At 51.7% G+C, this 12735-nt stretch overlaps 1 protein-coding gene across 1 annotated transcript in view; it reads left to right on the top strand.

The window, feature by feature from the left end:
- Positions 1–460: 460 nt before the first annotated feature.
- Positions 461–12735, top strand: part of LOC135982093 (otoferlin-like) — a 21631-nt gene continuing 9356 nt past the window's right edge. The window contains exons 1-5 of the mRNA XM_065587280.1: positions 461–574; positions 7222–7283; positions 9330–9536; positions 11521–11762; positions 12191–12377. Coding sequence (XP_065443352.1) covers positions 461–574; positions 7222–7283; positions 9330–9536; positions 11521–11762; positions 12191–12377 — 812 coding nt within the window. The remainder of the gene's footprint in view (positions 575–7221; positions 7284–9329; positions 9537–11520; positions 11763–12190; positions 12378–12735) is intronic.

Below are 12735 nucleotides of genomic sequence, written 5' to 3'. Positions count from 1 at the left end.
CAAGTCTGTATTTGCACGCTCTTTTCAGACATTTTGTTCTTTGTGATTTTGCTGAATTTAAAGTGTTCATGAAAACTGGAGGATTCAAGAACAGAGCCTCTTCTTACTGGATCACCGTATATGGAGTGATCCCAGCAGGGACAAAATGCCACAGGTGTGTCTTATATTAGGTAGCAGCAAGTGTTCTATCATCGCTAGCTGGGGTGGTTGGGGCAGTAAGGAACAACCAGTGAATGGAGCCACGAGCTCGGTCTGTGGCCCTGTCTCTCTCTGTGGATGTGTCCTGCCAGCCCAATGGGGCCTGGTCAGAACAGGGGGCCTCTGGCCACCCTCCCTCCCTTCCTTCCATGGGGCTGTGTCCAGGCAAGCTCTGCTGAGAGTGTAGGATGGCTGCAGAGGGGTTGGCGGGGGGTGTCCTCCTACCATCCTGCTTCTCCTGGAGAAACTGTGCTGGGTCGCCATGGCCATCCAGATGACCAGGACCAGAAGGACGCAGGTGTACAGCACCCAGGGGCTGTCCCAGCATGCAGGGAACCAGCTCTGTGTGATCCCCATCCTCGTGCTGGGGAGGACGGTCTGGACACTGGGCTCCCTGCTGGTGCTGCCACTGGATCTCTGCCGAGAGGCTGTTTGTTCCAGTGACGCATCATAAAGGGCCAGGACCAGGCGGGTCCTGACATCACAAAGGGACTGCACGCATCAGAGGTGAGCAAGATCCTCAGCTCCCTCCAGCCCCTCCCCCGTGTTAGGGGGCTTATGTTTTTACCCTTTTACTTTCCTGGTTCTTCTCGCATGAACAGAGCAACAATACCCGAAGTTCAAAGGCGCAAACAATTTGATGTTTATTGGGGTAAACTTTTAGCGAGCATCATTTTAGTTGCCGTTCTATTTTCAGGTACCATGGTAGCTGTTACACAGGTGCTGGCCTCCTCGTTGAGCATTTTGCGTTTTCGTACACATTTTCCACCCCTGTCAGCCTTTTGAAGCCACCCCCCACCCACGTCATGCTAGCAACAAGACACACACCACAGACAAACAACGCAAAACACAGATTCATAGTATTCTGGGTTATTCTTTCGCTGGCGCCAGCATGCTTGTAGAGTGTCTGAAAAACAAAAGAAACAATTTTTACCCCCTTTGGTGGGGACAGATTATTGCTTAATAATAATACCAATTCCTTTTACAAATTTCCTTGCTAATTGCAGGAAAAACAGAAGAATTACCTTTAGGCTGTTCTTATTTTGTTTTATAGTCAGGCTAGTGAATTACCCCACTCACTGGTCATTTATGAAATTTATGAGGTGGCGTGCCTCAGTTTCCCCTCTTGTACAACAGACCAGGTTTGCAATAGTTTTTTTGCTGTACCAAGCTTTACGTTTATTTTCAGGTAATAGCTGAGAGACATCTTTAGATTTTGGCTTTGTACACCCCCCCGACCCACCCACACACAGCCCTTAGGGTTAACCTGTCCCCCTTATTTTCAGGCTTGACTTGTTTTTTCACCTCCCTCTTCTGGAGGGCCATAATCTGAGGCTTCTAGTAGCTTGTTTGCTGACCAGATGGATTTATTATTTCCAGATTTTTTGTGCTGCTACTTATGGGTAGTTTTCTTCTTCCCCCATCAGTTAGGTAATTTGCATTTACACAGAGGCTTTCTTGGCTTGCCTCTGGATCCAAAGCGATCAGCAGCTCAGAGACGGTCTTAAAAGGGACACATTTCACTTCCACCAGAGTTCTCATTACTTTTCACTTTCATCTCCTGCTTTAAAACACACAGAGATTTGAAAAAGAAAGCACAATTTATTGTGGCTTCTTTTGGAGCCCTAATAGGATTTTAATTAAGTACCACGTTTTGTTTGCATTTCTTTCACCTCTTTTCCAATATACACTGCACATGTCCTGGGAAATAGTTTAACCTCCATAACATTATATTAGCCCTATTAATTTTACACAAGGTGTAACTGCCTTCCCGTGCCCACAGAGTTTTCATGTACCCCCACCAAAGCGACAGTCCAATCCCCCAGAGCCCCCCGAAGGCTCAATGTTCCCATCATTGCTCCCCTTTTCCTTTTCCTATGCATGCACAAAACTATTTTTGCCTAACATTTTTTGCACTGTGATTACTTTTTTTTTTTTTTACACCCCGATTACACTCCCATCTTGTACAACCAGAGACAGCCAGGGGCAGTCAAGTTAAGTTCCAATAGAAACCCCTGAAATTCCTTTAGTGATTTTGATCACATTACCCAATAGTTAAATAATTTGATTAGATTATTTCTCCGCCTGCTGCCTGCAGCAGTCCCCTATAGACCATTTTTGTGGGAAAAGGGCCCATTTTTTCTCAGAATAGCTGTAAAGGCTTCTGGGGACAGAAGCATCGTGGTGGTAGTAGCCATTCTTCTAACCCCCGGTATAATTGAATTACCAAGCTTCCATCCAATGTGATTGCACAGAGTTGCACATACAGTTACATTTATAGAACTGGGTTTTATTATTAAACCAAAAACTTGCTTCTTGTAACACCACAACTGTTACCTGTACCATTTTCACAACTCCCAAATGTTTCCTTTCCTCCAAACCCTGTATTATTAATTTTTCAAAAGGTATTTGTAACGTTTTACTTACTTTTTTAAATTACTTACTCCTACATTTAGTTTTTTAAGGTAGCGCACTTTGTTTTTAACAACTCAGCCACCAAGTACAATTATTGCCACACAGCCGCCTTAACCCGTGCTGTCTTTACCCTGAGACTGTTCAAAGGGCAGTAAAACATTTGTCTCCATGGTTGCCCATGGATCTGTTCCTCCAAAAATTCCAGTGGACTACAGCAGACCTCCGTCGTACTTTGTCCCAAACAAAACAAACCACCAAAAACATTTCACATGAGTATCCAAAGTCCCCTCCACTAAAACTTCAGAAAAACAAAAGTGTGGACAGGCCGGGGGAGAGGAGGGGGAGAGGTGGAAGGAAACCAATGAAGCCGGTCAGGTCAGTTTAAAGTACAGGCTCCCAGCAGCAAATTAAGTAAACTGAGAGAAAGAAGAAGGAAAAGAAGAAAAGGATATAGTTAGCGCTGAACCAAGAGTAGACTCCCCGGGTTGGAACAGTTGGGAACCCTTCCCCCCAGGTTCTCAGCCTGGCTCTGGCAGAAGAGTGGGGGTCAGCTCCCAGATTGCTGCACTGGGCAGTACAGCATGGGGAGAAGGTGACCAACCCTCTGTGGAGAAAGAAGTGGTTCGGGACTATTTAGAAAAACTGGACGTGCACAAGTCCATGGGGCCGGATGCGCTGCATCCGAGGGTGCTAAAGGAGTTGGCGGGTGAGATTGCAGAGCCATTAGCCATTATTTTTGAAAACTCATGGCGATCGGGGGAGGTCCCAGATGACTGGAAAAAGGCTAATGTAGTGCCCATCTTTAAAAAAGGGAAGAAGGAGGATCCGGGGAACTACAGGCCAGTCAGCCTCACCTCAGTCCCTGGAAAAATCATGCAGCAGGTCCTCAAGGAATCAATTATGAAACATTTAGAGGAGAGGAAAGTGATCAGGAACAGTCAGCATGGATTCACGAAGGGGGCTTATTCCTTCACCCTCTCACTTCCCTGGTCCTTCTCACATGAACAGAGAGCAACAATACCCGAAGTCCAAAGGTGCAAACAATTCGATGTTTATTGGGGTGAACTTCCAGCAAGCATGATTCCAGTTTCCTTCCTCAGTGTCCCCCTTCCCAGCTCTGACACCACAGTGCCATCCCTGTTCCCATTCACTGTTCCTATTCCCCCCTTAGCAAAACATGATGCCAATTCCCCCACCCCCATTCCCTGTTCCCATTCGGCCCCCCCTTACTTCCTGATTGACTGCAGACTATATAGTAAAACTTGAGTTGTGCTTAGCTATACCTTAACCAATCATGTTACTGAAATTTAACTAACCAATTCTAACATACTGTAACATGGTTCTTTCACCAATTATATCCCACCACCTTAACAAACCCAACAGAATTAATTATACAGCAGACAGAGACAATTACAGAACCAAACAGACCATGCAAATAAACATACAAAACAATACAGAAGCAAGAATTTCACACCCCAGCTATTGATAAGTGAGTTCTTGCCAGACAGGATGCTATTAAACTAAGTTTCCTTTTACATCTTCTAGGCTCTTCCCTTTCTCTGGAGGTGACAGGAATATCAGGACAGGATTGGATTCCTAACAGCCAATAGCACCTTATTTCCATGGGACTAGTCTGGGATGTGAGGATGGGACCGGTCACTTCTCAGCGTAGGGCTGTCTCTGCTGCTTAGCCGAAGGCCTCACTTAGCCTAAGAACAGAGCCTCAGACTGTCCCTTACACATAAAAAAAAGAATTAAAATCACTTTTTTTCTACCTCGATAACTAGCTAAGTGATCAGAATACACCTAAATTCTTAAAGTATAGGCCTTTGCAGACAGGCCTGAATATCTCTATCCTAACACCCAGCACCCCATGTAGGTACTTAGAGACGGTGACCGAGTCACCCCGTAACCTTCTCTTCATTAAGCGGAAGAGATTGAGCTCGGTGAGTCTCTCTCTAAGAGGCAGGTTTCTAACCTTTGAATCATTCTTGAGGCTTTTTTCTGACTTCTCTTTCATTGAGAACATCCTTCTGGAATAACAAGGAGTCTGGTGGCACCTTAAAGACTAACAGATTTATTTGGGCATAAGCTTTCGTGGGTAAAAACCTCACTTCTTCGTATGCATAGAGTGAAAGTTACAGATGCAGGCATTATATACTGACACATGGAGAGCAGGGAGTTACTTCGCAAGTGGAGAACCAGTGTTGACAAGGCCAATTCAATCAGGGTGGATGTAGTCCACTCCCAATAATAGATGAGGAGGTGTCAATTCCAGGAGAGGAAAAGCTGCTTCTGTAATGAGCCAGCCACTCCCAGTCCCTATTCAAGCCCAGATTAATGGTGTTAAATTTGCAAATGAATTTTAGTTCTGCTGTTTCTCTTTGAAGTCTGTTTCTCGTCCCCTAGTGCCCGTCCTCTACTTGCGCTACATTGATGATATCTTCATCATATGGACCCACGGAAAGGAGTCCCTTGAAGAATTCCACCTGGACTTCAACTATTTCCACCCCACCATCAGCCTCAGCCTGGACCAGTCCACACAGGAGATCCACTTCCTGGACACTACAGCGCAAATAAGTGACGGTCACATAAACACCACCCTATACCGGAAACCTACTGACCACTTTACGTACCTACATGCCTCCAGCTTCCATCCAAGACACACAACACGATCCATTGTCTACAGCTAAGCCCTAAAATACAACCGAATTTGCTCCAACCCCTCAGACAGAGACAAACACCTACAAGACCTTTATCAAGCATTCGTAAAACTACAATACCCACCCGGGGAAGTGAGGAAACAGATTGACAGAGCAAGACAGGTACCCAGAAATCACCTACTACAGGACAGGCCCAACAAGGACAATAACAGAACACCACTGGCCATCACATACAGCCCCCACCTAAAACCTCTCCAGCGCATTATCCACGATCTACAACCTATCCTGGAAAATGATCCCTCACTCTCACAGACCTTGGGAGGCAGGCCAGTCCTCGCTTACAGACAACCCCCGAACCTGAAGCAAATACTCACCAGCAACTACACACCACACCACAGAAAGACCAACCCAGGAACCAATCCCTGTAGCAAACCTCGTTGCCTACTCTGTCCCCATATCTACTCTGGTGACACCATCAGAGGACCCAACCACATCAGCCACACCATCAAGGGCTCATTCACCTGCACATCCACTAATATTATATGTGCCATCATGTGCCAGCTATGCCCCTCTGCCATGTACGTTGGCCAAACCGGACAGTCCCTCCGCAAAAGAATAAATGGACACAAATCGGACATCAGGAATGGTAACATATATAAGCCAGTAAGTGAACACTTCAATCTCCCTGGTCATTCTATTACAGATTTAAAAGTCACTATCATTGAACAAAAAAACGTACGAAACAGACTTCAAAGAGAAACAGCAGAACTAAAATTCATTTGCAAATTTAACACCATTAATCTGGGCTTGAATGGGGACTGGGAGTGGCTGGCTCATTACAGAAGCAGCTTTTCCTCTCCTGGAATTGACACCTCCTCGTCTATTATTGGGAGTGGACTACATCCACCCTGATTGAATTGGCCCTGTCAACACTGGTTCTCCACTTGCGAAGTAACTCTCTGCTCTCCATGTGTCAGTATATAATGCCTGCATCTGTAACTTTCACTCTATGCATCTGAAGAAGTGAGGTTTTTACCCATGAAAGCTTATGCCCAAATAAATCTGTTAGTCTTTCAGGTGCCACCAGACTCCTTGTTGTTTTTATAGATACAGACTAACACAGCTACCCCCTGATACTTGACATCCTTCTGGAATGGCGTTCACCAGCATAACCCCTTGGAGAATGGCATGAAATTGGGGTAACACCACAGTGAATCAGGCAGGTGCTGTGAGGCTCTGGATGGGATGGGTCCCCAGACCCATCTGTCTGTCTGTCAACATCCACTGGCCACTATCAGAAGACATGATACTGGGCTAGATGGACCTTTGGTCTGACCCATTATGGCCACCATCTTCCACCCTGGCACTGTTCCATTCAGAGACAAGGAGAGGAGAATGTTCAGAAGAAAATCTGATGAAGCAATTCTCTGCTCAGCATGACTAAGGATACCTCCATTGACTGTACACATTCACACAGCATTACTCATCCTGCATTTTATCAGGAGAGTCGCTACATTTGATGCAAAGCCTCAACTGCTGGAGGCACGTGATTAGATGAGGCTCTCCGCTTCCATGACAACAAGAAGTGAGTTTCTGGCATTCATGGTTGTTCAGAAAAGAAAAAATGTGACCCAAGTGCATCCTAAAGCCTGAAAACCCAGAAGGTGAATAAACAGAACCCAAATGTATTATTATTATTATTATTTTAATCATGGTTTTGGAACCAATCTCTCGATTTCTGGGGGACCTGACTCAAGATTTTTTCTAGGTTAAAACAATAACTTGAACATCACATTTCATGGCTCATTTCCTGTGGCGTGTTCCTGGGGCGCTACAGCCTTCTCGCGGGAGGTGTAGCCTGTGTAGTGTGCAGCATTGTCAGGCTAATTGTCTGCTTCGGGAGGGGAGCCATGCATCTGTAACGCTGTCACGCACTGCGAACCAGTCTCCTGCCGCCAGCATCCTAGAGGATGAGCCCAAGGGGATTAAGCAGGCCCTAGAGCTACAGTGAGTGTCTGATTTGGATGATCTTTTCCATCTGAGCCACATTCTGTGATACCTGCCTAGGAGAGATGCGTCTATGATGCATATGAACATTATCGTATATGACTTTCCTCCCCTTCTTAGCTGGATGCTTAGAGCGTCATGCTGACCCAGCGTACTCCGCAGAACTCCACGGAGTAATTCCTGAGTGATATCGTGTATGTGAGAGCAGAAACAAGCTCCCGGGATACACAGCTGAGCTTTCCAATGCTGCTGTTTGCTCTTCTGTGCAGGTTTCTGTTGCATTTTGCAAACTGAGCCAACATCCGGGATGACGGAGCTCCTATTAATACTAAAGACACCACACGCTCCAAGATGTCACTACACGAGGGACATTTGGCCTTGGGAGACCTGCAAATATTCCAGCATCAGGGAAGTGTCTCAAGAGTGTCATATGTAAGGTAATTGTAGTAAGTGAAGGCAATGTAGTAAGTGAAGGCCTAATGAAGGCCCTGTATGAGGCCTGAACCCAACTAAAGTAATGGTCAAGACTTTGCTAATATGAAGTTAAGCTGTGAGCAAGAGGCAGGCCCTGCTCACAGAAGTTGGCAAGGAAAGGGCTGATGTTGTAGAAATACATATTCATTTAGCATAGTTACAGTATAAACATGGTACCAAGACATACTATACGGGAACATTCCACAGATAACATGGAACAGGCCGACCCATCCCAATGACAGGGGCAAAAGGGTAAAATGATGGATAGAGTTGTTTTGATCGAACCAACAGGTACAAGGTGCGAGGCGACACCTTACTACGTAGAGGGGTTGTACCTTGTTGCGTAGAGGGGTTGCACCTCAATACGTCAGGAGTGATGTGTAATTTGTTTGTACCTGTGTATAAGAATGTATCCCTGGGGTGGTGTCTTTGTCCGGCCACGGGGGCAGTGGAAAGTCCCGCCACTGAGCCGGGTCCTTGCCAAAAGGCACTTTTCTCGTAGTATGCCCTGAATTAGGCTCAGAAACCTACAGGGAACTGCAATTGTGTCCGAGATCGCAATAAACCTGGCCGAGGTGCCTTTGTACCTTACTAGACTCTGTGGTCATTGGGGGTTCTCGTCGGGTCTGCTGTGTCAGCGATCTGCAGAGCTGGGGCAGCACACAGAGGGAACACACGCACGCAGCCGAGTGATATCAACAGGAGAAAGCAGAAGCACCACACCGGTAGCCTCTCACAACAAGGGCCAGACCGGAGTGATGGGAAACACCCGGCAAAGCCCCCGCCCTCTCTGTGCACGCATGTGGGTGTGAATGTGCCCGGCCTGCATGTGAGCCAGAGATTGCAGCTCGAGCCAGGCCAGCGTTTTAACAACCCCGCGAGCCCCCGTCCATCAGCGACGAGGCTGCAGCCCCGGGGGCGTCGCAGCCCAGGGTGTGATGCGTATTATCTTCAGCTGGGGTGGGTCAGCATCCCTGGCAGGGAACCATGGCAAGGAGTCACCCCAGGTCACACCTGCTGGAGCCCTAAACTATTCGTTATGAATCTGTTACTCAGCAGCGTGCTGGGGCCTCGGCTGGGCCCTGCCCAAATGCGCCTACAGGAGAGGGGGCTCCCTAGGTAGGAAACCCACAGCCCGACCTAGGGGACATGGGCGCTGGCTCCTCCCAGCTCCCCGGACCCCAGCTGGGCCCGGGGCAGGGCTGTGCTGGAACATCTGGGCTGCCGGGACGCTGGTTTGAGCAGGGAGGGGAAATTCTGCTCCCATTGGCCCCGGGGCAGCCCCAGGGACTTCACCTGAATTCTGCGCCGGTGAATTTTGTGGGCCCAGGTGCCAGCAGCTATTGCAGCAACCGGCTGCCCTGCTCCAGCCCCCGAGCTGGGAGCAAGCTGACCAAGGCCAGGAGCGGGCTGCCTGCCCAGGTCCCCCGGCCGGCGGGACGTCAGATTAGCTGATCCTAACGGCTCCTTCTGGTCTGAAACAGCTGAGGGGCCCAGGACTGGGCTGCCACGAAGCTCACGGCTGAGCCCTCCTCTTGGGCCAGCACCGTGGCTCTCCCCCCCCCGCCCCAGGAGAGGGGTTCTGTCCCGGGGAGCCGATCCCAGCGCCCCACCGGCTCTGTGCCGTTCTGCCCCGGCTTTCCCCGCCGGCCTCGCCTCACCTCCTTGTCTCCCTTCCAGATATGAGCTTCGAGTGATAGTGTGGAACACGGATGAGGTAATCCTGGAGGACGATGATTTCTTCACTGGGGAGAAATCCAGTGACATTTTTGTCCGGGGGTAGGTACAGCGTGGCGCCGGCGCCTCGCTCCGGGATCCCGCTGGCGCTTGGTGTGGGGGCCGTGGGGGTGAATAACAGACATTCTGCTTCTTTGTTTTGCCTGTGTGTGTCTCCCCCCCACCCCCTTTGCCGTGTCTGCTCCGCGCCCGGTGTGGCTGTCCCTGTATTCCCGACCCGCCGGCCGCCGAGCTATGAGCTGCGGGTGGTGATCTGGGACACTGACGAGGTGCTGCTGGAGGATGATGCGTTCATGAGAGGAGAGAAGATGTCTGACATCTATGTGAGGGGGTAATGGACGAGGCCCCCCTCCCCTGCGGGCCGTGCAGCGGGACACACACACCCGCTCAACCTGTCCCGAGTGTCGCTGGCATTCCTCGCTGCCCCTAGGAGCACCCCACCCAAACCCAGAGCGTGGGGATCTGGGGGGATCAGCCTGGCCCGTGGCGTGCACGTGGAGCTCAGGCTATGGGGCTGTTTAATTGGGGTGTAGCTGATCCACCAGGCTCTGGGACCCCCCGAGCGGGCAGCATGTGTCACCGCAGATCAGGGCAGTGCAAGCTTAGAATTGCCATGGGATGGGGCTTCCCAGGGCGTTCTCCATCATTCTCCATCGCGCTCACACAGGCCCGGGGGCGAGGGGTTGCTGCTGTTAGCTTCAAGCCAGGCAAATAGTTAGTGTGTAGATTTCTTTTCCCATCTTTGAATGGGGAATGCCCCCCACCCCGGCCACCGCTCTGCATGGACCCCTCCCCGCTGAGCCCTCTGCACGGGGCTGGGCTTTCATGCCACTAGTCTGCAGGGAGGGGTCCCCGGGATAATGCGGACACGTGGCATTGGGCAGGGGCGTGGGGGCTGGGTACAGATTTTGCAAGGGCTGCTGATGGGTGCAGGGCAGAAGGGGCCGCTTGGGTCGCTGAGAAAGTTTTGGGGGGTCGTGGTGGCTAATCAGCTGAGATGCTGAGGCCAAAGCCCTAACGCACTCCCGGGCTGCAGAACTGGGGACTCTGGAGTAGGAGCCGAGAGGTTATTTTGTGTCTGTGTTTGGCACCGGTGGAACCACTGCTGGAATCCTGGGTCCAGTGCTGGTGGATTCGCTGGTCAAGGAGGATGTTGATACATTGGAGAGGGGCAGAGAAGAGCCACGGGAATGATTAAAGGATTCGAGAACCTGCCTGATCGTAACAGACTCAAGGAGCTCGATCTCTTTAGCTTAACCAAGCGAAGGTTACGGGGTGACGTGCGCCCAGCCGCTACCCGGGAGCACCGATTTAATCATGGGCGCTTCAGTCCAGCAGGGAAAGGGCTAACAGGAGCCAATGGCTGCAAGCTACAGCTAGGCAAAGTCAGACAGGAACTCAGGCGTTGTGTTTTAGTAATGAGGGTAATTAACCATGGGAACAATTGCCCGAGGCGCGTGGTGGATTCTCCAGCGCTGGCGAGTTTTAAGTCACAGTTGGATGTTTCTAAAGGAGCTGCTGGAGAGAGGCTTCTCGGGCAGTGCCCTGGCCTGTGTTTGCCAGGAGGTCAAATGAGATAATCACCCTGGGCCCTATGACTCTGCAAACCCGCCCTGCCCACAGCCCCCTGGTGTCCCTCTGGGCCAAGCAGGCAGTCCACCCACACACATACACACATTCCCTTCCTCAATCCCATCCCCCTCCTCCTCGTCATGTCCCATTGGATCACCCAGGTTCTCCCATCCCTCCTGGGTGTGTGGACCCTGCTGGCCCTTCCAGAGAGGCATTGGGGCCCTGCCCTTATTGGTCGCCTGGTGAGCTCCACGCAATCTGCCCATTAGTCGAGTCCCCCAGCCCACTGCTGCGGTCGTTGCTCCCCTGTTTTGTGTGTGTCTCTGGGCCACATGCTGCAGCTGAGGGTCTGTCTCGGCAGCTCCTTGGCACGGGGGAGGGGGGGCGTGTCTGGTTGTCCCGTTGCTCCCTGTGACCAGTCCCGTCCCCCTGCTCGACTGTCTGGTCCCTGCAGGTGGCTGAAGGGCCAGCAAGAGGACAAGCAGGACACGGACGTACACTACCACTCGCTCACAGGCGAGGGCAACTTCAACTGGCGCTACGTCTTCCCCTTCGACTACCTGATGGCGGAGGAGAAGATCGTCATCTCCAAGAAGGAGTCCATGTTCTCCTGGGACGAGACCGAGTACAAGATCCCGGCTCGCCTCACCCTGCAAGTCTGGGACGCCGACCACTTCTCTGCTGACGACTTCCTTGGTGCGTAGGTGAAGGGGGCAAGGGGGTGACGCACTGCCAGGCCTGGGCACGAGGCTGCGGTGGGGCAGGGAGAGCCACCCAGCCGTGCAGCACCAGATCCACTCTGGGCGCTGTCCACGGCCGGGGAGGCAAGGCTGGCGGGAGAGGGCGAGAGAATAGAGAGAAGGGGGGCGGCCCCAGGTGAGAACCTGGTGGTCAGGGAGGGAGAAGAAGCCACCAGAGGAGATGCTGATCTATCAAGGCAGGGGAGACCCCCAGGAGCTGAGAGGGGAGGGAGAGCAGGGGAGGAGAGGTCCAAGGGACCGGCTGGCTCAAGGTCCTCTGGCACTTTCCATGAGGCTCAGGGTGTTGGCCCTGGAGCGGCAGCTCCGTGCACCCGGCGGCCGTGCCAGCGCGCTGGGACGGCTGCTGTTGTTTCTCCCTGGCAGGGGCGATCGAGCTGGACCTGAACCGCTTCCCGCGCGGCGCCAAGACGGCGAAGCAGTGCAGCATGGACATGGTGACCAACGAGGGCGACCTGCCCCTGGTCTCCATCTTCAAGCAGAAGAGGGTGAAGGGCTGGTGGCCCTTCGTGGCCCGGAATGAGAATGACGAGCTGGAGCTCACGGTGAGGATGCCGGGGAGAGGGGCACTGCTGAATGCAGCACCGCAGTGTGGGCCCGGCCTCAGTCACCACCAGGAAGGGCACTGGCAGAGCTGGGCATGGAGGGCCCAGGACCAGGCCAGCAGGGGGCTGCAGGACAGAAGTGATGGGTGACTCATTCCCATCAGAGGTTGGGCTCCACAGGGCTGGAGACTTTGGGCTCCTTCTCTGACCATGCGGCTCTCGGGGCTGGGTGCTCTGCCCAGCCGGGTGGCAGGTGCAGGCGGAGCAGCCGCTCAGACGCGGCCGGTCCCAGCTGTAGCCAGGAAGCGCAGAGCCAGGTGGAGCTGAGTGAGATCGGAGAGAACCAGAGGGAGCCCGACCCGCACT

The sequence above is a fragment of the Chrysemys picta genome, chromosome 3, assembly GCF_011386835.1.
Source record: "Chrysemys picta bellii isolate R12L10 chromosome 3, ASM1138683v2, whole genome shotgun sequence".
Lineage (NCBI taxonomy): Eukaryota > Metazoa > Chordata > Testudines > Emydidae > Chrysemys > Chrysemys picta.
This window is presented reverse-complemented; position numbering and strand designations above follow the sequence as displayed.